This window comes from Accipiter gentilis, chromosome 2 (genome assembly GCF_929443795.1).
Source record: "Accipiter gentilis chromosome 2, bAccGen1.1, whole genome shotgun sequence".
Taxonomy (NCBI): Eukaryota; Metazoa; Chordata; class Aves; order Accipitriformes; family Accipitridae; genus Astur; species Astur gentilis.
This window is the reverse complement of record NC_064881.1, coordinates 29912335-29937266: the sequence shown is the minus strand read 5'-3', so window position 1 is coordinate 29937266 and position 24932 is coordinate 29912335. Positions and strand designations below refer to the sequence as shown.

General features: G+C 41.3%; 1 protein-coding gene across 1 annotated transcript in view; it reads right to left on the bottom strand.

The window, feature by feature from the left end:
* Positions 1 to 1006: 1006 nt before the first annotated feature.
* The window catches only part of SDC2 (syndecan 2), a 59840-nt gene continuing 35914 nt past the window's right edge, over positions 1007 to 24932 (bottom strand). Inside the window, exons 2-5 of the mRNA XM_049825075.1 lie at positions 12618 to 12729; positions 5449 to 5582; positions 4512 to 4647; positions 1007 to 3260 (exon numbers count right to left, since the gene is read on the bottom strand). Coding sequence (XP_049681032.1) covers positions 3097 to 3260; positions 4512 to 4647; positions 5449 to 5582; positions 12618 to 12729 — 546 coding nt within the window. The 3' untranslated portion in view covers positions 1007 to 3096. The remainder of the gene's footprint in view (positions 3261 to 4511; positions 4648 to 5448; positions 5583 to 12617; positions 12730 to 24932) is intronic.

Genomic DNA, 24932 nt, shown 5'->3' with positions numbered 1-24932 from the left:
GCCTATCAATCACAAGGAGACACCGTATCAGGTTGCTGAGGAATTTCAGAACTGCTACAGCAGCGCCAGCAGAGAAGAGCCAAGGGTCTCCAGGAAAAGCCATCCCAGAGGTACAGGTGCCACTGCTGGCTGCGGGCAGGCGGCGCAGCATCCACAGCCTGGCACCGGGACTCCCAGCTGCCCAGCAACATCCATGAGTAGCCAGAGTATTGCTAGAAACACATCCAGGAAGGGGAGAACAAAAGGGAAGCAAAACCAAAGACCAACTCGTGCTAGGAAGCCTCAGTGTGAGAGATGCACATTCAGCTGCCGATTTCTTCTGAACAGTGTTGCTGGAAGCCTGGTGTCTGCATCAGCCTGGTTTTCGAACTGATGAAAACTGAACCGATGTTTATAATTGAGATGATAGCTCTGTTTGAATTTTTCCCTAATAGTACAGTTTGGCACTGAAAACAGAAAGGCAAAGAGATCGCGAGATGATAAATGCTACTATTGTGCCTACTGCATGTTAAAGTTTCAGGTTTTTGTTAGGGAGGGTGGGAGGACTGCGATACTTTCAGTCCATGTACATAGCTGAAACATTAAACCTCTTCTGCATTAAACCTCTTCTGCATGTAACAGAGCGGATAATGGATGTGTAGGGAAAAAAAAGACGAGTGGTGAAATAGAGCTGAAACTTTACTATTGCTTCTGCTTGTAAGCAGATGCAGGAGGAACCAGACAAGCATAATATTTGGTAGCCTGCATAATTACAACAGATGTCTGCATTGGATAAAGTGTCCTTTACATAAGGTATAGAGGCAGAGTCTAACATATATAAATAAAAAGAAAATAGCTTCTCAATATCAATTTGCTTATGAAGAAGGAGGAGACAATTTATCTGGTGTTTCATATTTATAGCTATACTTACAGCGATATTCATTGCACCCTTAAAGAAAATTCAGATCTACTACCTTAAGCAAAGTAGGCTTCAAAAAACTGGATGTCAGACTATACAAATAAAGTATTAGTTTAGGCATGGTAGACTTTATTTTGGCACTTGAACAAATGCTTTATTTTACAGCAGTGGCACAGCATTTGCCAGAAATTTTCTTTTCTTGGCACAGTTATTTCAAGCAGTTATTTTACTAATTGAATTTCACTAAATATTGCACAATAAGATATACCTGTTAAATTCTTACCCTGTTTTTACTTGTTGAACTTGTATGGCTTTGAAAAACTTGCCAGTAAGTATAAGTAATTTAAAAAGCAATATATTAAATATTTTAGCACAGGATAGCATTCATTTGTTCCTAAATGACCACTGAACTTGGGACAGCAACAAATACAAGTTAGGTAGCTCTTATCTGAAGAGCTACCAGATCTTATTTACAATACATTGCCATTTCTGAGAAGCAGTTCAGCTTGACGTCCTGGACACCTATATTTTGGAAATCTCGAAAATAAAAAATGAGGAGGTTAACAGAGCAGAAGACGAAGCCATTTGTCTGTTACAAAGCATAATATAAGGAGGCAGACTATCATCTTCTCCACGTGTCCCTCTATCCAACACCTATCTGAGGTCTAAGCAACAGAGCCTTTTCTCTTCTACTGAGAATATTTCTTTCTTCTCTTATGAAGATACTCCACTTGTCTCAACTCTTCTGCTGGAGTCCGAGCAGAATAAACCAAACTTTTCCAAAAGGCCAGGCAAAAAACAAACCTGGACAACAAATCAAAAACTGATATACACAATAAATGAACCCGGGCACTTCTTTGAATTTTACAGTATGGAAAACAACATTTGCAGGAAGAACAGGTCTGTGTCAATACTGCCATTAAATATAATGCAAAGGTTGAATGACTCATAACTCATACACCAGATGCAAGACATAAACATTCCCACTTTTCTCTGTCACTTGTGCAATACATCTGGTCTGAGGATCAGCCTGATCAACAGCCTTTTTTTTTTGGTCTGGGTTTTTAAGATCTACTAGATGTAGTCTGTGACATTAAAACATAAGCAAGCAGACATAAAATGAAAAGCGTACAAAAGTATATCACAATGGAATTCTCAGTATTAGGCCACATGATTTATTCAGTAGTGTTTATGTTCCCAAATTACAATTATGTCTATCCATGTAAGACTACAAAAGTTACCATTAGAATTGTCTGTGCTTATAAAATACCAACATTTTCTTTTACTGTTATATACTCATTAACACCAGTCTGCAACGAGTTACATATAATCATAGGCACTTCAAAGGCTTTAAAAGACTTTTACAACTTAAACGCATTTTTAAAGAACAAAAATTTAAACCCCTACTTGTACCTTCAAATTGCAAATAATTAACAAATACAGTGGCCATAGAAATCTGCAGCAACTTCTCAAAATACTGTTAGAGTCTTTGGGTTTGCTTAGATTTGTCAGTAGCTTACTCCAAATCTTCCTTACAGGAGATTTGTTTAGTAAGAACACGACTATACAGTTTGTAGTAATAATCCAATTTTACACATTAATTTGCTGTTACAAATCTCACTGAAGCTACAGGTACGCTGAGAAACAATGCAAAGTGTAAAATTGATATTCTGACACTTAAATTTATACAAAGTGGAGGTTAAAGTTTACGTAGCTGAAAAATTACATTTACACTAAAAGTTACTGTTATCTGAATTATCTGAAGACAAATTGCACCATGACAACTACAAAAAGGCATTTTTTTGGAAACAGATAAATTAATGAAATAAAATCTAACTTGTAAGATCAATCTGAGACATGCCAACAAAAATTAAACAACTTTCATTGAACCATAGGATAAAACAATAATTTTCATTATTTTATATTTATGCATAAAGTTTTAAAAATGATTCAGTGAACATCAATGGTTTTATAAAATAATGCTTTGCCACTGTTATTCACAGAACACTGCAAATGTTAAGTTTTAATTTTACATTTTTAAAGGAATACATGAAAAGTTTTAAATACAATGGGATTTTATCATAAAGGTGCCATAATGGCTCTTTAATGAAAAAAAAAAAAAATCTTCATTATTCTATGCAAAAGCTTTATTTAAAAAAGTTCAGTGATCTCATAAATAGAGACACTAAATAGGAATTTTACGCATAAAACTCCTTAGTAGGTGCCTTTTGATAGGCAGCACAGGATGGTTTACGTTCACCAAGGTCATAACTGCCTTCATCCTTCTTTCTCATGCGATATACCAGCAGCAGGATAAGGAAGATTGCGAAAAGAAAACCGATAACTCCACCAGCAATAACAGCTGTAATCAAAGAAACAAAGAATCACGATATGCCAGATAAACAAGTTTAACACCATGTTTCTTTTTCATCTCACACAATGAGTTTGCCATTATTTTCAAATTGCAGAAAAGGGCTCCCATTATGCAACTGTCTTGATTATTAGTATCCCGAAATATATTCTCAGAAAGACTGTCTGTGTTTATGAAGGCAATCATTTAAAAGGACATTCCACCTACAAGTCAACATCCAACAACCCACAGTACTAAAAAGGTTATCAAAAATTTTCCAAAACCTCAATTAAGAAAGCTGCCAATACTGCCAGAGCATAAAGTTGTCTTAATTTATAATAATAACTTTTCTTTCAAACTCATTTTTAAACAGTTAACATTTTCAGCCTTAAAAGCACTATTTTGTTACACTAGCCAGGAAATGGGATTTCCCTTTTCTCCATCAGTTTTCACTCTGACTCTAGACTGAAATGAATTTCCTGTTGATGAGTAACAGGAGAGAACATTTCATGTACCTGTAGGAACAGAGGCATTGCATTCATCATGCACTAGCAAGTGTGTAGAAAGTATCAACTCTAACTAGACTTCAAGAGCAAACCTACATGCTTCCACTGATGTGGGTGTTAAGGCTATTTCACATTTGGATGCTCATAGGAAGATGTGGTCCAGACCTGTGTGACTTTCATGGGTCCCAACACCCCCTCTGAGGACATGGGGGAAAAGTGTACCTATAAACACTGTTCTTATGCCAAAAAACCCTCCCATGTAGTGAAAGCATTCGTGGCCAGCCTGTGCCCCCCTGGGTTATGCATGGAAATAGACCCTCTGTATCCTAAGGACCGTGCTCCTCCATCCCTCTCCATCCACCCACCCCTGCCATGAGCTCCTCCCAGGCAGTGTCCATCTGCACCAGATGCACCAGACAGCAATGTGCTCTTGGTAGTGTGGGTAAGAAATACATTTCTACACTCCAAGCATTAATCCAAATTGCAACTCCCTTTCCGAGCTCTGGAAGCTCCAGATACTAAGCAGGCAGTATTTAACTTGCGGGCGTCAAATCAATTAGCAACAGACTTCACTATTAATTAACTCCAGAAGATGCCCGTCTCATTCTCATCAAATCAACCACTGGCTACCCAACTATGAAAGTGTTTAAGAATCTACCAAGAAAACACTAATGTTGAGTTTGCACTATTTGATATGGATTCCCTCTGTTTTCTGTGGCATTTCTGGTGAGATAGACCTTGGCAAATGCCGCCTCACCTGCCAGAACTTCTGTTCTCTGGAAGAGGTTTTCTGAATGCTTCTCAGTGAACACATCAGTATCATCCCCTGGCTCATCACTCTTTTTCTTGGCATCTGTCTCAGGCCTTTCCTCTTTATCGATTTCTTCAGGTGACTGTGGCACAAAAAGGAAAACAGAGCATCGTTTACAGACAGGGCGCACCACAAGTCAGCACAGTCACTGCCCATCATGGGCAGCCACGAAGCTGTGGCTCTACACACATACTCCACAATACTGACAAACACAACACACGGGAAGTTTTTTGATCACAGAATGCTGTGCCAGACATTGTAACTGGATCTACTTGTCGTCATGATGTCAGAATGAAAAACACTATCCACAAGTTTAAATTCCCCAAAAGTATATTTAGCAAACAGCTGCTAAACATTGCCGCTGTTTATCAGAATAACAGCCTCTGAATGAAATAACAATTCTGAAATTAACCCATTAGGCATGTTTTATTCAGAATGCCTTTGAGGGTAACTTAGACAACATTACCTATGGTAGTAGAAGGTAATACTGAAATAGTAAATGGAACCTGGCAAGTGCTCAAACTACAGCCAACCACACAACATTCTCCTTTGAGAAGAGAAGTTTCATGTAGAATTTTTTAATAACTCCTTGAGAGATGCAAAAAAGGTACAGCTCAGACCCAAAGGTGTCATGAGAAACTCTTGTGTATCATGAGATATTCTTTTCTGCATCTCTTCTTTCATGTGAAATCCAGACATCCCTATAGAGGCTTTCTAGTAGGAATGAAACCGAGCAGCTCTGTATTCATTTAAAAGGCTGCAGTAGCATTAAGTAAAGTTTGTGGGGGCTTATTAATCCATATAAATCAAACAAAATTAACATCAAGCTATCAATGGGGTACAGTGGAACCATTTTAAATGGTGTTGCTCTCCAGCCACGCACCTTTGTTTGTGCAGGCACCTTGGTCTGCATTTTCACCGTGGTGGTCTCAGCCCTAGATGCATCACTAGTTGTCGGTAACTTTGGAAGTGTTCTGGATGTTGTTATCACTGAACTATCCTCATCTTCTTCAGCACCTGGAGGCAAAAAAGGTGACATTTCACTGCCCTGTGAAATTCTTCCAGACCAATTACATTTTTTATTATGACACTAAGGTAGGGGTGCTTGCACAGCCCACCCTAGGCAAATGGCCTAGATGACAATGCCTGCTAAGATAAAGATGCGAGTGCAAACAGAGTGCCCCAAACTGTCAGGGAGATATTTGCCCCAAGTGATTCCATGAAAGAGGAAGGGAGGCCACCAGCTGGATTAAGCAGTAACCAGGAAATTACCATGATATTTTTGAAACAGAAGGAACCAGCCTGAAAAGAAGTATGAAAAAAGCATAAACACTTGTAACGGGGGAGAGACCCTGGAGCTAAAGCAGCCGCTGTCAGGGCTGGTGTGACTATCCGACGTGGCCCCATGGCAGCCGGGGTTCTGCCAGGGCTTGGCAGTGCCACCCCCCAGCCTCGTGGCTGCTCCCAGTAGCCACCTCTAGCTCTCCACAGGGGCAACCCCGGGACCCGCACCCTGGGGGCACAGGGTCACCTCCTGCGGGTGGCAGGAGGTGGTGGGGCCCCGGTATCACATGGGGCTGGGGGCACCCACATCCCCCACAGCGAAGGACTGTTGGCAGGGGGTCCTGCACACCCAGAGGAGGGGAGCTTGCACACCCCACGCCTGCGAGAGGGATGTGTGTGTGCACACAAGTCTTTGTGTGCCCGTGGCACATGTTGGGATCAGTTATAGAAGGGGGGTTGGAAACTTGTAGTTGCATATGACCATTTTGTAAGTGGCTAGCATTGTGGTTATCTGTTGTATTGCTGATATTGAGCCCCAAACTATAGTTCAATGATCACCAGATAATTACATGTCATAAACAAATCAATCAAATAACTTCTTTAATCCTCACTTGACTTAAACTACGTGAACTGAACAGTTTTTCCCTGTAACACACTGCTCCAACAACAAAATCTCCCCTGTACAGCAAATCTGTTAAATCCTCAAACATAAAAAACTGAGTAGTTTCTACCCACATAAAGATTGCTATTATTTTATGTTTCAGTCACCAGGAATTCACATGTTTTTAAACTCCACGTAATACAGAAGCCTTTTTCTTTTGAAATAAAGAGTAAGAGGATAGAAAACTCCCTAAAGATGACCTTAAATTTAATTTCCTCCACATTCAAAGCCCTGCTGGAGTATGAAGGCTCCTTTAGAATAAGATAATGGACATGTCTAATAAATATCCTTTAGTGATACTGGAAGGAAGAAGACACAGACAAGAGACTAAGTTATTGCAAGACCTGAAAGAGAAAAAGAATCAACCTCTTCTTGGACCACTCCTTACGAATCTCAATGTGTTCCGCTCATTACAGACACCGGTTACCCAAGTAACCATTGGGCAATAAATCCAGCAAATGTGCATAAGAGTAATTCCTAACAAATAAAAATATATCCTCTAACAGCAGAATGGTATGACTCACTCATTCCAAACGGACCTTTTATCTTATTTTTGTAGTGAAAGAAAACAGGCTGAAAATACGAGCGCAATAGCAAAGTTTTGAACTCAGTCAAGAATTATATACATTTGGCATTGAAAGGAAGGGCGTTAACAAGACAATAACTGAAACAACTTCTGTACTGTAGAAAAGAATATTTGGAATCATTAAAAAAAGTACTACATTAAAGCTACCGGCACACAATAGTACTGGAAAAATCTTCAGAGATACCAAAATTACAGTGCAACCTCCAGAATAAAGACCTCACAACAAGAATTAGGTATTTTCCTGAAATGCTACTCAAAGATCAAAAAACCAACATCCTTCTTCAAAACAGAGGTGAGGAAAAGCATCCAACAGGAAAAATTTTCTGGCTTTGCCTCAAGAGTTTTCTTTGAGAAATAAGGGCCCAAAGGATAGCTCGGCCTGCTTTACCTTCCAAAGTTCCTCCAAATTACACAAGACTTTCACAGTCAAGGAAATTAAAATTGATGATCAGATTAGAGATCTGATGAAACACACTTTGAGAGTACAGAACTTTATTTTCTTCTTTTTATGAAATGATAAGTCCCATTTAATCACAACTGCTCCTCCAAATCCTTAAATGCCACTTTCCCTTTAGGCCATGGTTGTCTCTGCCAGATAAAATGGTGAGCATTAAAGGTCTGAACCTCTCTTGCTATGGAGGATGCAGATCTCCAGTCTCTCAACAACTGGGTGACTAATCTAGCTCCTGGACTAGTTGCTAGATTTGCACCAAAGGTACCCAACTCCTCTTCCACACGGCCTTAGGTGAGTCCTGTTGTTTAGGCCTGACTCAGGCACTGGCTCAGACACATCCCTATGGTTCCTGCTTTCTAATTAGCTTTATCTAGACAGGTCTCTGCTTGGCTTGGAGTATGTCTAAACAAGGGGAAGGCATTTCCTTTGCTAAACAGAGTAGTATTCTCAGAATAATCCATAAATAGGACTGAAGGATCAAAAAAACCTCCCTAATGCTCTCCAGAAAATAGCATTAGCATTTTATATAGTATCGTGTTCCCTAAATAGGACAGGAAAGAAAAAACCTACAGTGTCATGAGCGTAATTTCCAGCTAGGTTCTTAAGAGGAATACTGTGAAATGGTTGGAGTATGAGAGCTTACTTCTTCCTTTTGAAAATATCCATGTCTCTTTAGAAGGTTTCTGGAATTGGCCAGTTTGGGTGATGGTGCTGGGTATTAACTGCCTTGAGTCACTCTACAAGTAGATATTGCCCTCTTAGTGAGGGCACTGCAAGAACCCTGCAGTAATTAAACCCATAGCCATCTCTGTGATATAGAAGTGAGAGCTCTTGACCACCACACACTGTCTTTTATCCACTGCAACTTCTTCAGGTTGCCCAACTGTTATCTTCATAGTGGTCAAAATAGCTCCAGATTGTGCTGTAGTATTGGAAATATCTAGTATAGCCCTCAGTGATGTGTCTATTAGCTGCTCCTTGGATGATGGGAATGCAAATGTTCCTTCACACTTTTGATGCTTGAGGAAACTTGTCAGGAAATCAAGACTGTGCCAGCTTAAATTATTGTACACGACAAAAAGCCCACAGTAGTTAGCACTCTTAATTGCAAAGTAGTGAGTGATTAACTCTTCCTACCAAACAAATCCGATCATTTCACCCTATCTTTTGGCATCATGTTTGTTTGCTGTTGCACATCACACTCTGGGAGTACTACCACCACAAGCAAACTTGTCATAAGGTGGGCGCACACATACCCATCATCTCTTTCACATCTTCCATCTCTATCATCAATGCAACACATACCAGAATGACACATTTTTAGCTGGCTTATCTCACTCCCATTCACATGAAAAGTCCCCAATGCAACCCTTAATCAACATAGTGTTATGCAACCAGAGATGACACTGTAAACATAAGACTAGTGCCCTATCAGGGCAGCTGAACTAAATGTGGACAGTGCAAGGATGTCGTGTCTCTGATAATTCTCATCTGAGGAGGGAAAAAACCCCCAACTAAACTTGAAGAAAGAATAAAAGGAAGAGTCCTAACTGCACTGAAGTATTAGATTCTGTCCAGCACAACAAAAACACACTCTCATACAGTATCAGAGTAGGTTTTTACGTTAAAGGGCCTGGAGAACCAGGCAGTCAATGTCATGAAGCATGCTTGGGGCTGGTGTAGCAGATGGACAGAAGAAGCTCTTGCTCCAGGCCAATCTGAAAGGCACTTACAAGTGGAACTTTAGGAAATGGGAAATGAATACTTGCTGTGTTGCCTGCACCACGGGAGGGGAAGCACACCAGGAGGGGGTGTGCCACCCACCTGGAGTGCCTGCTGGTCACACTGCCACCAGGGCCAGGAGCATCCAGTGCCAGCCATGGCCCCGTGCTGCCTCCTGATCAGCACCTGGGACAGCGCCCATGCCCCCACCCCCCCACCCCCCACCCCGAACCATGGCCCCGCAGCCATGCCACCGGCTGTCACCCAGCCCCACACCACACTGCCACTGGACTCTGAAACTGCCTTCCAGCCTTGGAGCATAACTTTGGCTTCCCGTTAGGTCAAGAGCCAAAGCAGATCTGCTCTTGTGTTTCTTGGAGGAGTTCCAACCCCACCACCGTACTTTCCTCCAGGAAGAGTCCCCAGTCACAATATCCGTCTAGGCCTAGTTCATCCTGAGCTAAACTTCTCAACTTGAGCTGCTATTGACTGAGAAGTATTAGGCTGGGGAGTAGAAGAAGGGGAAGGGAAGATCTGCATGAGATTCTGATATATATATTGCACTGACTTGCCTGCCAGAAGTAAGTAAAGAGAAGACACAAGAACCAGACAGATAGTTTTCCAAAGAACTTGTAGGTAAATCTAATAGAGATGGTACCTTTCCTTAACATAAGGGTAGTCATGCTGCTTAGCAGCTACTTCCAGGTACCTGCAAGACCAAGGCTCAGTTAAGATCTTTTATGCCAGAGGAAAAAGCAACAGTAGCTATAAAAGCATTTCAAGTTTTATATAGGAAGGAAAACTATTTTTACTCTTTTATTATTATGCTATATACGAACACTTACACTAAAAAGAGTGATGACAGACTGAGGCATCTCCTCAGAGGTGGAGACTGCAAAAAGGAAATCATGGACTAACAAATTCACTACAGACTTTCTGCTTTTGATACAGGACAATCAGGAAGCAGGCACGGTTCTTTTGGAAACTTGACCAATGGATTCAGACTGAACACTTGGGCAAATGCACAACAGTAGCTGAATGTACATGAAGAATAAAGAGGCTATGAAAGGAAAGAAAAGAAAAAATCAGAACACCATCACCTTTTTTCCTCCTTACAAAAAGCCCTCAGCAAATTTCTAGTTTGAAATGTGTCATGCTTACAGTGACATTTGTCCATGTTAATGCTGCTTGTAGACCTGCAAGGGCATTAATGGTGGTGCTGACAATTCCTGTTTATCTCCAAAGGCCTGGTGGCAGCTAACAATTTTCATACCAAGAAAAGGAGTCAGCATGTTGTCATCTTGGATCTGTTTGCTTGGAGTGGAATTACATAGCAAGAAAACCACTCTTGTGTGGGAAGGCTCTTCCTGCTAGGAACACTACACATTCAACATAATATGAGGAAAACGGATCATTGGTACATCTGCAGGACACTTTCTACTTCATAAAATAGAGATAGCAGTAAGTATAGAATAAGCAGGGCAGAGGGGATGCTAATTTGCTTCCCTTTTGAGTTTTTTTCTTACGTGAAAAAAGCTAGGCTCAGAGATTGCTCGGAAGATTATTTGAACTGAAGAGTTCTTCCTTTGTTCAAAAGATTTAGAATTTGGTACTGTCACACGAGCCTTCTGGAGGGGCATTCAACTAGTCCAGTCTACAGTGAGACTTTTCCTGCTTTCTTGCAGGGAAAAGATTGTCAGAGGTAGCATGAGTGTTTGTTACACACTCCATCTTCCACCCATGGCTCAAGGCTAAGCACAGGAAAAGAGAGAAGAGAAAGCCAAGGTGTTACTTTTGGTCAAGTCTGGATGTAGTTTCTGTCTTTCTGGTTCCACTTTTATCACTGAGATGGTTTAATAAAATCTGAAGCCAGTTCTTGTATAGTCCTTTCCACTTCAATAGCAGGGTTGCATTTTGAATCATCCATATTAGAAACAGCCAAACTCCACAGAGGGAGGAAATAAAACCAAAACAGACCATTCTCCATACTGCTATTTATTGTCAGCCTATCTCCTTTCCTGAAGCTTACAAAGTCACCTGAAGACATGACAGAATGAGATGCTAACTGAAAGGGCAATTTTCTCAGAGGTGAGAAATTTCCTTAGACAGTCCTGGTAACGGGATGAAATCACTGAGTAGTTAGGTTGAGTGGTTGGTTGTTGGTGGTTTTTTTTTTTTCAAATGAAGTTAAATTTCCCCTCAAAGAAGCCTACAGCAAGGAGGCCTGATTAAGCCATTGATCACAATGGAACGTCAAATTCCCCCCATGGAGGACTCCCAAAACACAGGGTATTACCCAGGTACCAGTGACTGATGGGCCTGAATTTGCCTGGCAGCACAATCAGATCTCTGTAGACTTCATTTTAACTTATCTTTGAAACTCCAAAAGAAAGGAAAAACAAAAATCCATCCAAAAAATCTCAACTGTGGCTCACAACAGTAACAAAAACAAGGTGCTACAAGAAGGGCTTACCCTTCAAAAATTTACAAGTATATATAAATATCAAAGACAGATTACAAAAAGTGCAATAACAAAAAAATAAGTAACACACTTGGAAAATAAATGGGATTTCCACAACAGCTCAGCAAATGCTCACAACAATAAGGAAATTTCTCTTCCAGAACTACCATAAAATCCTGCACTTAACCATAAAATCCTGCACTTAACTTTTAATGGCTGGAGCCTCTCAGCTAGTCTAGAAGACACTCCACAAAGAGGCCTTCTAAAATAAATTATTAATGAGGTTTCACTGAGAGTTTTTTGAAAAATGATGAGCTAGCTACATGCCTCTAATGGTGTTTAAGTCTGAGAAATCAGTATGTTATGTTTATGAATTTCTTTATTCACTATATGGATGTAGTTACCTCAGAGAAAACTGTCATGCTTTTGGCAGTATCTAGACTTCCAAATTTAAAAGAACAACAACAAAAAAGAAGTGGACACCATGTTTACGTCAACCTGAATGCATATAAGAGAAAACAAGTTTGCTGCCACTATGTTTTCTTACAGACTACTAAATTAGCTTTATGCTATGGGAGAACTAAGCCTCCTCTAATCCTTATTTCTAAACTCCAGAGAGATCTACACAGAAACCAGAGGGACAGCAGAGAGAAAATAGTGCAGTGAAATGATGCAACTAAGGAGTAAGAGAAAAGAGCAGAAAGTTGATATTTAAAACTCAGTCCATAGGGGTGCTCAGTGCTCTGTAAATAGAGAGCCAAGCACTCATGGTACGCACTGGAAGTATCATCTCCAACTTATAAAGGAAAACTGCACAGCTTTTCCTCAAATAATTGCACTACTTCTTACACTTTTTAAAATAAAATTGTGACATGTTGTCTCACCTGAACCTGACCCAGATGAATAATCATCATCATCAATTGGATAGACGCCTGATGCTTCTTCAACAGAGCTGTTGTCAAGGTATAAATCTTTATCAGAGGTCAAATCTGCTCTCTGGAAAACAGATAAGAGGGAATGGTTAAAAAGATAACAGTTCTCCAGCGTAACAATCTCTCAATCTTCTCTCCTATTTCCAAAGTTGATGATGGCACACTGAACAGTTTATACTTCCAGTTTATGCAATGCATTTGTCTAAGATGTTAAAGAAATTTGTAAAAATTACAGCATAAAAAAAAATCCAAGGCTGCACAATGAAAACTAAGAAACCACCAAATCTTTAGGTAGCAAGCCCCCTTCAAATCACTCTTCATCTCATTAAATGCATGAATGAATAAATGGGATTTGCAATATACTCTGCAGAGCTTCTGTAACAAGAGAGAAGCAAATCCTAGGATTGAAGCCCTCTGTCAGGATCTCAAATACACATACCTATAGGCTGTCACGTGAGGTCTGTCATTTGATCTCGAATGGGAAGCAACAAGAGCACGCATCAAAAACCATCTCAGAGGTATATCAAGCCAAACCTCACAAAACTCTTTACAAGTTAGAATGAACAACTGGGACTACAGAATACAAATGCTTCCAAGACAGTGCTGTTGATTAAGGATTATGACATTTTCTGCCAGATCAGACAGCATATCTCCAAAATTCTGGTCAGGCAAGATGCTCTAATTCCTAAATGAACATTATTCTCATACTAAATCCAAAACACAGCACTATCAAGCTACTAAGAAGAAAATGAACTTTATTCCAGCCAAAACCAGGACTTCCTTATGGGAGCCATGTATTGATGACTGAGAAGGTACCTGCTGCTATTACTACTATTACTTTTACCAGCATTTCTGTGAATGCCCATTTGCCACAACTTGTTGAAAAAGTATGGCAGTTGCAAATGGAGTTTTAAGTCAAAAAGCCAAATATCAAAATGCTATACCAAAATATATCTGTTCTGTATCTCATATAAGCACCCAAACCTGCTGCTCTGTGTCCTAAGGGTTTCCATCTTACTTTTTACTGCATGGCATTGATTGCCCATTTTATGCTACCCAACATTCACTGTAGCTTTCCTAAAGCGGTACCAAACTGTGAAAGGGGTAACTCCTGTATGGAAAGACCCACATCTGACTTTCTGAGGCAAATTTTTTCCCAGAGGTCTAAAAAATATTGTTGAAGACGTTTGTGCCTTTTTTTTTTTTTTTTTTTTTAGGAGGTTTTTGTCAACAGTTTCCTGTTCTAAGCTTCTTCATGGCAGAAAACTGCTCTTCAGTTTGATCTACAATAAAAAATGATTCTTCATGGAAAGCAGAAAGGCCATCCTGAGTATTTCAGGGTAAAAATACCTTTGCACTGAGAGTACCTAAAACTTCTCTGAACAGCTCTGAACTAAAACAGTGTTACGGTGTTTTTCTTCTCTAGAGGAAAAGAAAAACAACACAATACCTGGTCAAAGTCTACTCTTGCTATGGCAGCTTTTACCTGTGGGATATGTGGGGGAAAAAAAGCCCTGTTTTTAAGATAGGTTTACAAAAAGCCTGCTCTCATCTGCTGCTGCTAGTTCACGCTGTCTGCCTGGAACTGGCTGCAGTCCAAAGCAGAAATTCAACACAATGTCTGGTCACCATCAAATGACTTAATTCCTTTAAAAGATGTCTCCAAAGGAAGGCCTGAAGTAACTCGGTAGGTGTATAGATGGTATTGTAATTAAGACACAGCTGAGACTGTTTCCGTATAGGAAAACAACTCCCTGTCACAGGACAAATATCCTACTGTTGATCAGACTGTCACAATGGACCAAACCCCTTCACTTCATTTTACTTTCAGCCACAATTGTGGTACAAAACAGCCCACTCCTCACTATCAGGCAGGAAAAAACAAAACATACTTAAAAGGAAATGCAGGTGGCTGACCATGAGTATAGAAAAGGCATACAATACTCAAAGGATATCAGAGGCAGTGAATGTTACCCAATGCCAAGCTGGGGAAAAAAACTGAAGACCTACCTGGAGAAATTTCCTAACAATGGAAATTGCCAATAGCGTGTGGCAACAGCTGAGAAACAGCCTGAGTTTGCAAATGTTAGTGAATGAAAACTAGTCTGCATGAGAACAGGAGTATCACACGTCCATGCCCAGAATTTTTAGTGTTGAATAAACATATGAACTTACGAATCAATTTATTCCCTAGGCCACTTCCCACATCTGTCTATATCAGAAGCAAACTTAGCAGAATTCAAAAAACAAACAAAATCCAAAACATCCCCCTGCTCCAAAACAAACAATCCTGTTTTCTTGCTCTTTCGAGCCTCACAGGACTCAGAGAAGACACAAATGATCCCTGACAGTTCTTCTAAAGATTCAGTTTTTGTAAGACAGCTGAGCAGCTAACCCAACCCAGCCCAAGCTGCAAGCGCCTAGTCAGCCAGGCTCCCCACCATCATATTCACTCCCTTTCTTTGGATGAATTATGGCTTTTCAGCTGCCAAAAGCTCTCATTTCTAGCTATGCTGAGATGTTCTCAAGATTTAAACCAGCTGAAAACAGAGGAACAGAAATGGAAGAAAAGCCTGGGTAGTTTTCAGCAGCAATTTGAGCATCCATTGTATTTTATTCTGGGGATGCAAAGGATACAATGTGAAAAATTATTTAATATCTAGTATTGTGGATGGCACAACTCCATCAGAATGAGAAAACTATTCCCCACAGTCTTATATATCCACTACAGTATTTACTGTAGGGAGAAATATATGGTATAGTGAACTCCAAATGCATTCAGATCAGACATCAAGCTCCACCTGAGTAAGATGCTCTGCAGCTTCTCTGGCCAGGGCCCCTTGCTTCAGCCTGTTTCCAGTACGAATGATTCTCGTCCAGTAGAACTCGGGCAGGACAAGAGCACCCTCTCAAACCAAAGGCACAAAGAAGCATACCCAAGCTTAAAAATCCCCAAGCATCTGCATAGATAAATGCATTGCACTGTCCCTAAAGAGACTCTTTTGCAAGCTGGCTAATATACTTGGGGTAGGGGCACCCCCTGTACACTCACAGCTTGCATCTCTTTTCCCAGTTGCTCAGAAACATGTAGCTGCCTTAGGCCACTTGGAATGGAAACTGCCTTAAGGTTAAAAATAAAAAGAAAAGCTCAACAGTCAACAAGAAATGCACAGCTGTTAAAAATAATTCTGTGAAGATTAGGCTTAGAAAAATGAGAGACGGTTAATGGAAATAAAAGAATGCTTCATGGTGCTTAAGTAAGTATCAAGCACTGAAGCCGAGCTTTGCAATTTTATGCTAAGTAAAAATAAATTCGATTTAATATTTGCTCTAGAAACGTTTTCTCGCTTGTCAGCTGGGAATCCATGGGGGCTCATGGACTACTCCCAGGGTGTTCACAAAAGACAAGTTGGAAAAACAAGTCTGTTGTCAGTAGGCTTGGACAGAGAAAGGTCTGTACTAGCACTTCAATATGCTTAGGAGGAAAAATAAAAAAGTTTGCAAATTCCAACTCCATAGATCTATTTTTAGTTATTATGAAGGCCAAATATTTAAGGGACTATTTCCTATGGCTAACAATTGAAATGAGGGCCCTCATGTCACTTTTTATATAACAGCCTTATTTTCAGATCTATTAAAACGGCAGGAACACCAGGCAAGGATGTCTCTGTTATCAGGCCTTTAATCTGGCCCTGAAGCCACAAAAACTGCTCGTTACCTCTTGACAGAGATTGCATTCTCATCCATCATTGTTACCCCACTTACATTTTTATTCCAAGAATATAATGCTGCAAAATCCTGTGACCTAAATACTTCACATGCTACATGCCAATGATCACTGATTCCTGTCTGGTTATTGACTACACTGGCATAAATCTAAATCTCATGGATGTAGTGTAGATTAGCACCCATTAAGTACTAGATAAAAGATACTCCCATACCAGTAATATGTTGAATTTGAAATCTCAGTGTCTTTATTTTACTAAAACTTAAATTTTAAATTATTTTTTAATTCAATTAATTTAGATCATCCAGGACATACTTAAAACCCCTCATTCTGACACTAAATGAGAGAGGAAAAAAAAAAAAAAAGCAAAAAAGCTTTTTCTGACTCATCATCTCATGGCATAAATCATTCATCAAAATTACAATGGCAAAAAATTAGAAACAATCTTCAGACAATAGGAAGGTTGGGAAAGGAGGGTGCACTTCATTTAAAAAAAAAAAAGTACAAAGTGCCCTGTCATAGCCATTCCCTTTTCCAGTGCTGCTGTTACAGTCAGTTTTCCCATTACATGGGGATGATTTAGGAGTAAGACATTAAAGACACTTGTGCCATGTGGATGAAGCCAAGAAAGCTTGTGTGAGGAGCAGTGGAGAAGTAATGTCTACCATGGCTGTCGTGGCTGTTTGAAACTCAGACAGAAGAGCAATGAGTAACTGACATATGGAAGGAAACATTTTATTACTTACAGATGCACTCAAATTTCTGTTCTCTGCCTTTTTGGGTATATGTATGGGACAGAGAATTTGAGGTTTGCAGCTGGGTTATTAATGGTACATTGCCTCCCTCTTTCCCCAGATGGAAGTCTTTTAGATGTAACCCATTTAGTATGCACAGAACCAGAGACTAATATTATAAAAGTGATGTTAGATCACAAATATCTAAGCCAGAAGGCTCTGAAAATCTGCAAGCATTACAGCTGTTGATTAGGCAGTGATCCGATATGTAAGAAGGAGAAAGAAAACAGATTTTCCTCTCCTATTAACAGATAGTGCTGTTCTATACACGCTTGTATAAAAGCATGCTCAGCTGGTCAGTCTGAGTTCACTGAAGTGATGCATTCTTCATATACCCTACATTTTTGGAAAGCTAACTACCTGAATGCATTCACCTAAAGCCCGAGGGCCATTGCAGACTCCCACTGAAGGCTGGAGAAAAGGCAGTTGTGTGATGGAGAAGCTGTATTTCCCTCTAGGCTTCCTGCAAAAGGAACTACGATCTGCCACCCAACAGGAGTTGGTCCTAACAGACTTCAGCATTGCCAGCCTCAAAGCTGGCAGGTATCTTCCTATCATTGTTCACCATTTCTTTGCTTTACCTCATCACACCAGGAAAACTATTCCACTGGTGAGACTCTCCCATTAAGAGTTCATTAACCTTGTCCAGGAATAAGAGTCATGATTTTAAACAAAAAAATTCTACAGCGCCAAACTTGAAAATCAGATTTACACCCCAAAGCACTAGGTTTTTGCAGAGAAACGTGCTAACCAGAACAGCATTCACCTTCCATTTCTCATCATATTACTGGTTCTCAGAGATGAGCCTCTGCCGGCTCTGACAGCACTCATCAGCCTCCTTCAGCTGGCACATCCCTCTGCTGCCCACTTGTACCCTGCTACAGCCACATAATTTTGAAGGAGGATTTTACTTTACAAAGCATGTTTGCCACTAATTGTCTTAGTACAGATGCCTTTCTTTCCTTTCACTGATATGCCCTACAGCTGGACACAGAAGAAAAGGAGAGAAGTAGTCCCCATTATTTCCTTTAAAGGTGGTGATGGCCATTTTTAAGGACCAGCAGGCCAAAGTCTTCCCAGCAAACCGCACCTCAGTGCACTCTGCCAGCTGTGGCGGGGCCTTCAGCAGAAGTGGGGGTGGGAGGCACGGTGGTGGGCAGTTGTGGGATTTTTTGAGAAATAAGATGCTAATAATTAGTGATGTAATTTAAGTATAACCATCTAAGCACTCCCCATTTTCTTCCTTGGAGAAACCGTACTGCCTGCACAATGGTGATGTCAGTGGAGTGGGTACTGGCTGCAGGAAAGCTGCACTACACCATGGTCTGGGTAACTGTGATCACAGCAAAAATATTATTTCCATAACAACAGGCCCCAGACTGAATTTTCCAAGTTTGAGAGCAAGGGTTTCATACAGAAGCCAACATCTGCATTGCTCATTTCCCCCGAATCATTTTGACATGGTTACCATCTCCCAGTTTTACCTCGGAACAGCTTAAAACCCTCCACGCACTCTCCAAGGCTGCCGCCTTTCCGTGCCAGTCCTTCTGCTCATCCACGTGCCCAATGCGAAAACCAGCCTCACGATGGGAAGTGCCTGGACCAAATTTGCAAAAGCCACCGCCTCCCCCACCACTGGCTTTGGCCAATTAAATAACAAGCTTTGATCGCGGTGACTCATTCCAGAGAGCTCATTTCCAAAGGTATTTTTAAAATCTTAGAGGACGTTTGCTGCCCTTCTTCAGGTAAGGGTGGAAGCGTAAATCAGCTTTGTATGGGTGTCCCTACTAGTGCTGTTGTAAATCGGGTGTTTGCCCGCGGGGACGGCGCCGGTGCCAGCAGCGGCGCAGCAGGCTGAGATCCTGTCTGGTGCAGTGCAGAGCCACTACCGTGGCTGGAGCACATGCCAGAAAGATTATTCACGCTCCTTGTACCTCATGCAGAAGAACTTCCTGATGCTGCACAAAACTATAGCTTTAGGCCTCCAATCCCTCACGACAGATAAAGAAAGGGTTTGACCGCTCGTGGCTGCCGAGGAAAGGCGGAGAGCCCAAAATAAACACAAGGACTGCAAACTGCTTCTACTACCGCTAGCATTCAACAATAGAGGAGTCTACCAAAAGCGCTGATTTACAGAGATTGCCTCATGTCAGAGCCAAGAGTCAAAATATGCTGGCTTTTAAGATGCGCACAGTCTGTTACGCCAGACTAATTACCAAAACAGAGGCGTATTTGACAGGGACGGCATTAATAAAACAGCTCTTGCTGGTGTCAGGCATTTCAGCAGTCTGTGTCATGGCTTGCACTAAAGAAAATACACGGCATCCATGGTGCTCACAGGGAAATGCTCCAAGGCAAAGAGCCCCCCGGCGTAAGGAGACACCAATAAGCCACCACTACGTCAGCTACTGTTCACTTACGGCCACGCACCAAAGAAATTACAGTGCTGCGGTTGATAGATTTAAGTTCGCACTCTTCACAAAGTCATAGAAACTCATGTGCCTGTTTTCTAACAGTCATCTGTGCCTTTAGAAATATTCCCTAATGTGTAATTACATGCCGTATGGTACATTATGTGATAACAGAACTTAAAACGATAACAGGAGGACTTGTTCAAGCTTAATTGAAAATGTTTTTCTTCCCATTATAAAGGCTCACAGATCCGTGTAGTGGCTCTTTGGCCTGCTTACAGCTTTGGAGCTGAGGCTTGTCCTGTCTTGAGGAGAAAGATAAACGTCCTCTAAAGTTCTGGCCTATTTGAGGTAAATATGAATGCAAAAAGCTTCTGTCTTTCCACTTCTTTTCACAATCTGTGAAAATTTCCACTTGTGCATCATTTATCTACTAGATGCACGCAGAGACCAAACTTTAGTCTACTAATCTAATCCCTTGTCCAGCAACTGTGTTGCCCAGGGTGGGACAGAGGTTGCTGTATGAAGATGCAGGAGGGAGGTGAGCAAGCAAGGCAGCAAGATCAGCCAGAGCTTTCTATCCTTACGGACAAGTATCGACAGCACTATTTGTGATGAAGGACAGACCAAACAACTTGTTCGATGCTCTCCAACTACAACAGATACTTAGTAAATGAACAAAAAGAGATCCTCATCAATTACCCAACAGCCCTCCTAGGCCTCCTAGGCTATCCAGCTAGGCTCAAGCCCACGTGAAGTAGTATTAAAGGACTGCTAGCTGAGCGAGACCATAGTTGGGTCTGCCCCTACAAAAGATGCCTTCATCATCTATGCTGCAGAAGATGCCTACATCTTCATTCAGTTACGCAGAATTTTCTGAAAAAACAAACCTTTACCTCTGTGGATCTCTGCCACCACTATACCCCAGTGAAGAGCAGTTCTTCACTTGGGCAGAGTCTCCTCAGTAGAAGTCCCACAGCCTCATCTCACGACTCAGCAAGTAAAAGCTACGTGGATCATAGGATATGCAACTACAGCATTTTATTTTCTTTCTCCAGCAGTAAAAGTTTCCTGCAGTTCTACAGTAATTTGTGCTGAATGCCCACTCGAGAGAGAGGACCAGACCTGTTGGTCCTTCCCCAGACGTACAGCTGAGGACCTGCATGGTCAGATCACCTCCACACAGGCTACCGGTTAGGACCAGGGGATCTTCCTAATTCAGTGACCACATAAACTTACTCCAACTTAAAAATGGTTACTTAGGAATGACAGAGGGGCAGGGCAAATCTGATATGCCAACCCAAGGAAACAGTACTGCTGTGCTGCTTACATGGACCCCCTGATTTGACACTGTATCACATTCCCTCACTCGGCACCAACAGGTCTTTCTCTTCTTGTACATGAAACCCAGAACGGAACACTGCAGTTTAGTTGTCTCCTTTACCTTGAAAACCTCAAGACTGCCTAACAGTCAAGGTACAGTACACAGCAATCCTCATTTCCCATGTAAAAGCAGAAGTTTAATACCAAAGCTTCTCCGGGAATCCCAAAATTAAAAGATCCAAAGCCCTTTCGGCTTTCATGCCAAGCCATCAATTGATGCAAAGAACAGTTTATTCTTCAACTCTGCCTTTGACGTAGGCACGATACAACAGGGAAACTATTTTAGAATGGCTACAGCTGAATCAGCTTCCGAAGCGCTACTCCAGATTGAAATATTAAAGGGCAATGTGCAGGCGAAACAGCATCAGAAGCCAGCAGCCAGCAATGTGCATCACGGATTGATTTATCTCAATTAGCATAGCAATTTTCTGCACGTTTTCCAAAAAGCAGCCATTGGTTTCACCAAAAATAGGATCAAAACCACCATGCAAATCATTGTCACAGCTCAAAATACTAATCAGTTTTTTAAGGACACATCAGCCCATGTGCAGACAGGTTAAATTTAAGGCATAGCCGTGACCAAGAAGTTAAATGTGCTCCTTTGAAAATGCTGAATGAAGAGGTTAGCCTGTCTTTGAATTGCCAGTCACAAATCTGACAGTAATGAAAGAAGCAGGTAGCTTTTGGTATAGAGGTCATAACTACATGTACCTGCCCCAGTCAGTGCTTTTAAATCTAACACGCACTGGCTCTTCTATGCACACCTCCCTCTCCTTTCATGCTTTACTGATCCTTTTTCCTAATCAATCAGAAGAACTAACACTTATATTTTCCTCCCTCCTCTTGAGAATGTGGATGAATGATTAAAGCTGCCAGGGTAACCTCTTTGGCATGCATGCCAATAACTCCCCACCTAATAGCCTTTCCTCTGCCTCGCTGCCCTGGCCCACTGGTGATTACTGCAATCCCTTGAAGTGGTCAAATTGCAGGGCAGCCCCCATGGAAACCTATTTGGAGCTGTTCGAGCTCATACCAAAGAATGATGTTTTTAATACAGATTGTTCTTTTTAAAGCCCTACAAAAGCAGCTGTAATCAATCGTAGTGGGAGCACTGCAAACCTCCACCAGTTTCAAAAGCCCCATATTGATTCCTTTCCAGTCCGTGGATTTCAACAAAATAACCCCATGTGAGGAACCCAGAATCAACTAATGTGAAATCATTTAAATTAAGATATTTTTGCCATTAGTAGCAAGAATTGGCAGTAAACTGTCTCAGTCAATTACATTCCTTTCGCATAAACAGGGAAATTACATATAAAACAAGTGTATTATTAAAGTTACATTTAGCACCAATTAAATATTACTAGCAAAGTTTATGTATGGCAACTGAAGTTTGTCAAAGATGAGGACGAATCAGACTTTACAGCTCAAGGAGTGAGCACTTCCAGTTGTTGAAAGCGTAATCTGTTATTCGATAGGGATTTATTGAACAAGGTCTGCAAATCTCTCAGTGGACACTTCTGCTTGCCACCTGCAGTCAGAAGACTCATTTATTCAGGTAACTACTTTCAGGTAACTACTTCCAACTTGTTGGGTGGTGGCTGGAAGCACAGAGCTAGGGGATCAGTTTGTCCTCTGGCAGGAAAAGCACTAGTAAATCCAGAACTTGGTTAAATTAGGGCAAAAGCCATAATCTCTGAGGCCAAAAGGATAAATGGTACCACTGCTACTCTTTCCACCAGTGTAGTCTTCTCAGACAGAGAGAGCAAACACAGAAAGCACTGAGCGACCAGGTACATCCTTGTGAGATACCTCTTCATATCCCAGATTCCCAAACAGTAAGACAACAAAGATGAATTTACTGCTGTTGCCAGGTGCCAACTCCCACTCATCTCACTGGTCTACAAGATTAAGCTGTTGGATTCGGCACTCTGATCTCATCTTACTTAACTGAATTTTTGCTACAAAGGCTTGGTGTTCATATCCTCTTTGATGCATACAAAGATAAGGAATGAGTTTACTTCAGATGGGATAAAGCATCACTCTAATAACTTCTACTATAAAAGCAGTTGAGTGAAATCAGAGATACAGCAGCTTGTACAGGCTACGTGGCTTCAGGAGCAGTCTTCTGTCTGGTATGCTGCCCTTCAGGCACGACTCCCCTCCTTCCACCAGGGAGAAGGAACTGGTGCATCACCGACTCAAGCCCACCTGACTCTCCAGCCAAAGACAACAGACAGGTTGGGCTGGGGCGGGGGGGGGGCATGGCACCCTGCCTGCAGCACCAGCCAACTTCCTAGCCAGGTGGGGCTGAGGCAAGAAGGAAGGGTTTTCCCTCCTGCCCTCCCTCCATCTTTGACTCTCCTGGCGGCTCCCTCAGGCTTGCAGTGCAGCATCATACTGGGCAAGGGAACCAAGGGGACGATTTCTTCTGAAGGCAAATACAGCCCAAGGCTGCATTTGGAAACTAGATGGATATACTGAGCAGAACCACTAAAAGAGAATTTGAACTATATTGTTAGGAATTTCGGTTTTGCAGCTGCCTGACCCCACCCATATCAACTGCACAGCAAGAGAAAACGAGGCAGAGCCTCGGTGAGGCAGTCTGCTGTGAGCCTCCATACCTGCGCTAGGACGCTTCCACACACCATAATGATTAACATGCGTTCATATTCCTGAGAAGAACCATCTGACATATGTCTGCTCTTAAAAATACCCACAAAAGCACATAGAAAGCATCAAGCTGAAAACGCATAATATAAGGTACACTAAACTAAAAGAGTTCCTCCACGAGCAGTGGAAAGGCTGACACCTGATTATCTACAGACGTTCCCCTCCTCACCATAACCCCAGCTCCTGCCCCTTTCCCCTGTGCTACTCCCTCCTTATGAGTTGTGCATGTGGATGTGGCAGAACATGGATCAAACAACTCTGAAGAGGAACATATAGGAACTTCTCAAAATAGAAGTTTCAACTGGAATTACATAAGGGACCATCTTCAAACAGCACATTACAATTTTTTGGTTTAAAGCATGGTCAAAAAGCTGCTGCTTTAACTGAAGGATTAGTGAACTGGTAACATAATCTCTCCCAGTTATCATGATTGGCTACCTTTAATGAAAACTGGCTGTTATAAGCTTCATATTGATTACCTTCAGCTGATGTTTTAAAAATAATGCTACATAAAACTAGAATCAAAATAATTACATTCATAATGAAGGTACGGATAAATTACACTATTGGATAACTTCCCTTGATTTGAAGGATAGCAAGCCAGGTAAGTTGTTTTACAGCATTTTTGACAGTCATAGATCTGACTGAAGAGTAAAATACAACAAAGACTCCTAATGGTATTAAATATCTGTTAACAAAGAACAACCCTTTCTTTCTAGCATTCATACTTTAAATCAGAGTTCTGCTGAAGGGAACAAAGATTTCCGTATTTCTACAGCCAAACTCCACATCTTCATAAAACTGTCCCAGCACCTTCAATACAAGGTTAGCAGCCCTCTACAATCTTTACTGCCTTATCAACAGTCTAAAGCTTTTAAAAATCCATATGCCTACAAAACCTCCTGGAGCTGTTACACATTGAGGATTTCACAGCATTATTGACCTGGGCAGCCTCTTTATCCTCACTAAGTTATTTTAAGCAACTTTCTGCCAGCAAGCAAGTCTCTTTGTTAGGCTTTGTCTGTATTATTGCTAAAGCACTGCTTACAATACAGCACAAAACGGGGCAGTACTAAGCAGAAATGAGAAAAGGGTCTGTCAAGTTCCCTTTTAATTTCTTTTTTTCTCTACTTTCCTGATATGCTTCTAATATCCTGTAGATCACTGCCCTGCTGCTATGCACCTAAGCCACCTCCTGAGAGGGGGCAATGTGAATGCACAGCAGACAAAATAGACCAAATCCACATATTTTCCGGACCATGCTATTTAACTTGCACAC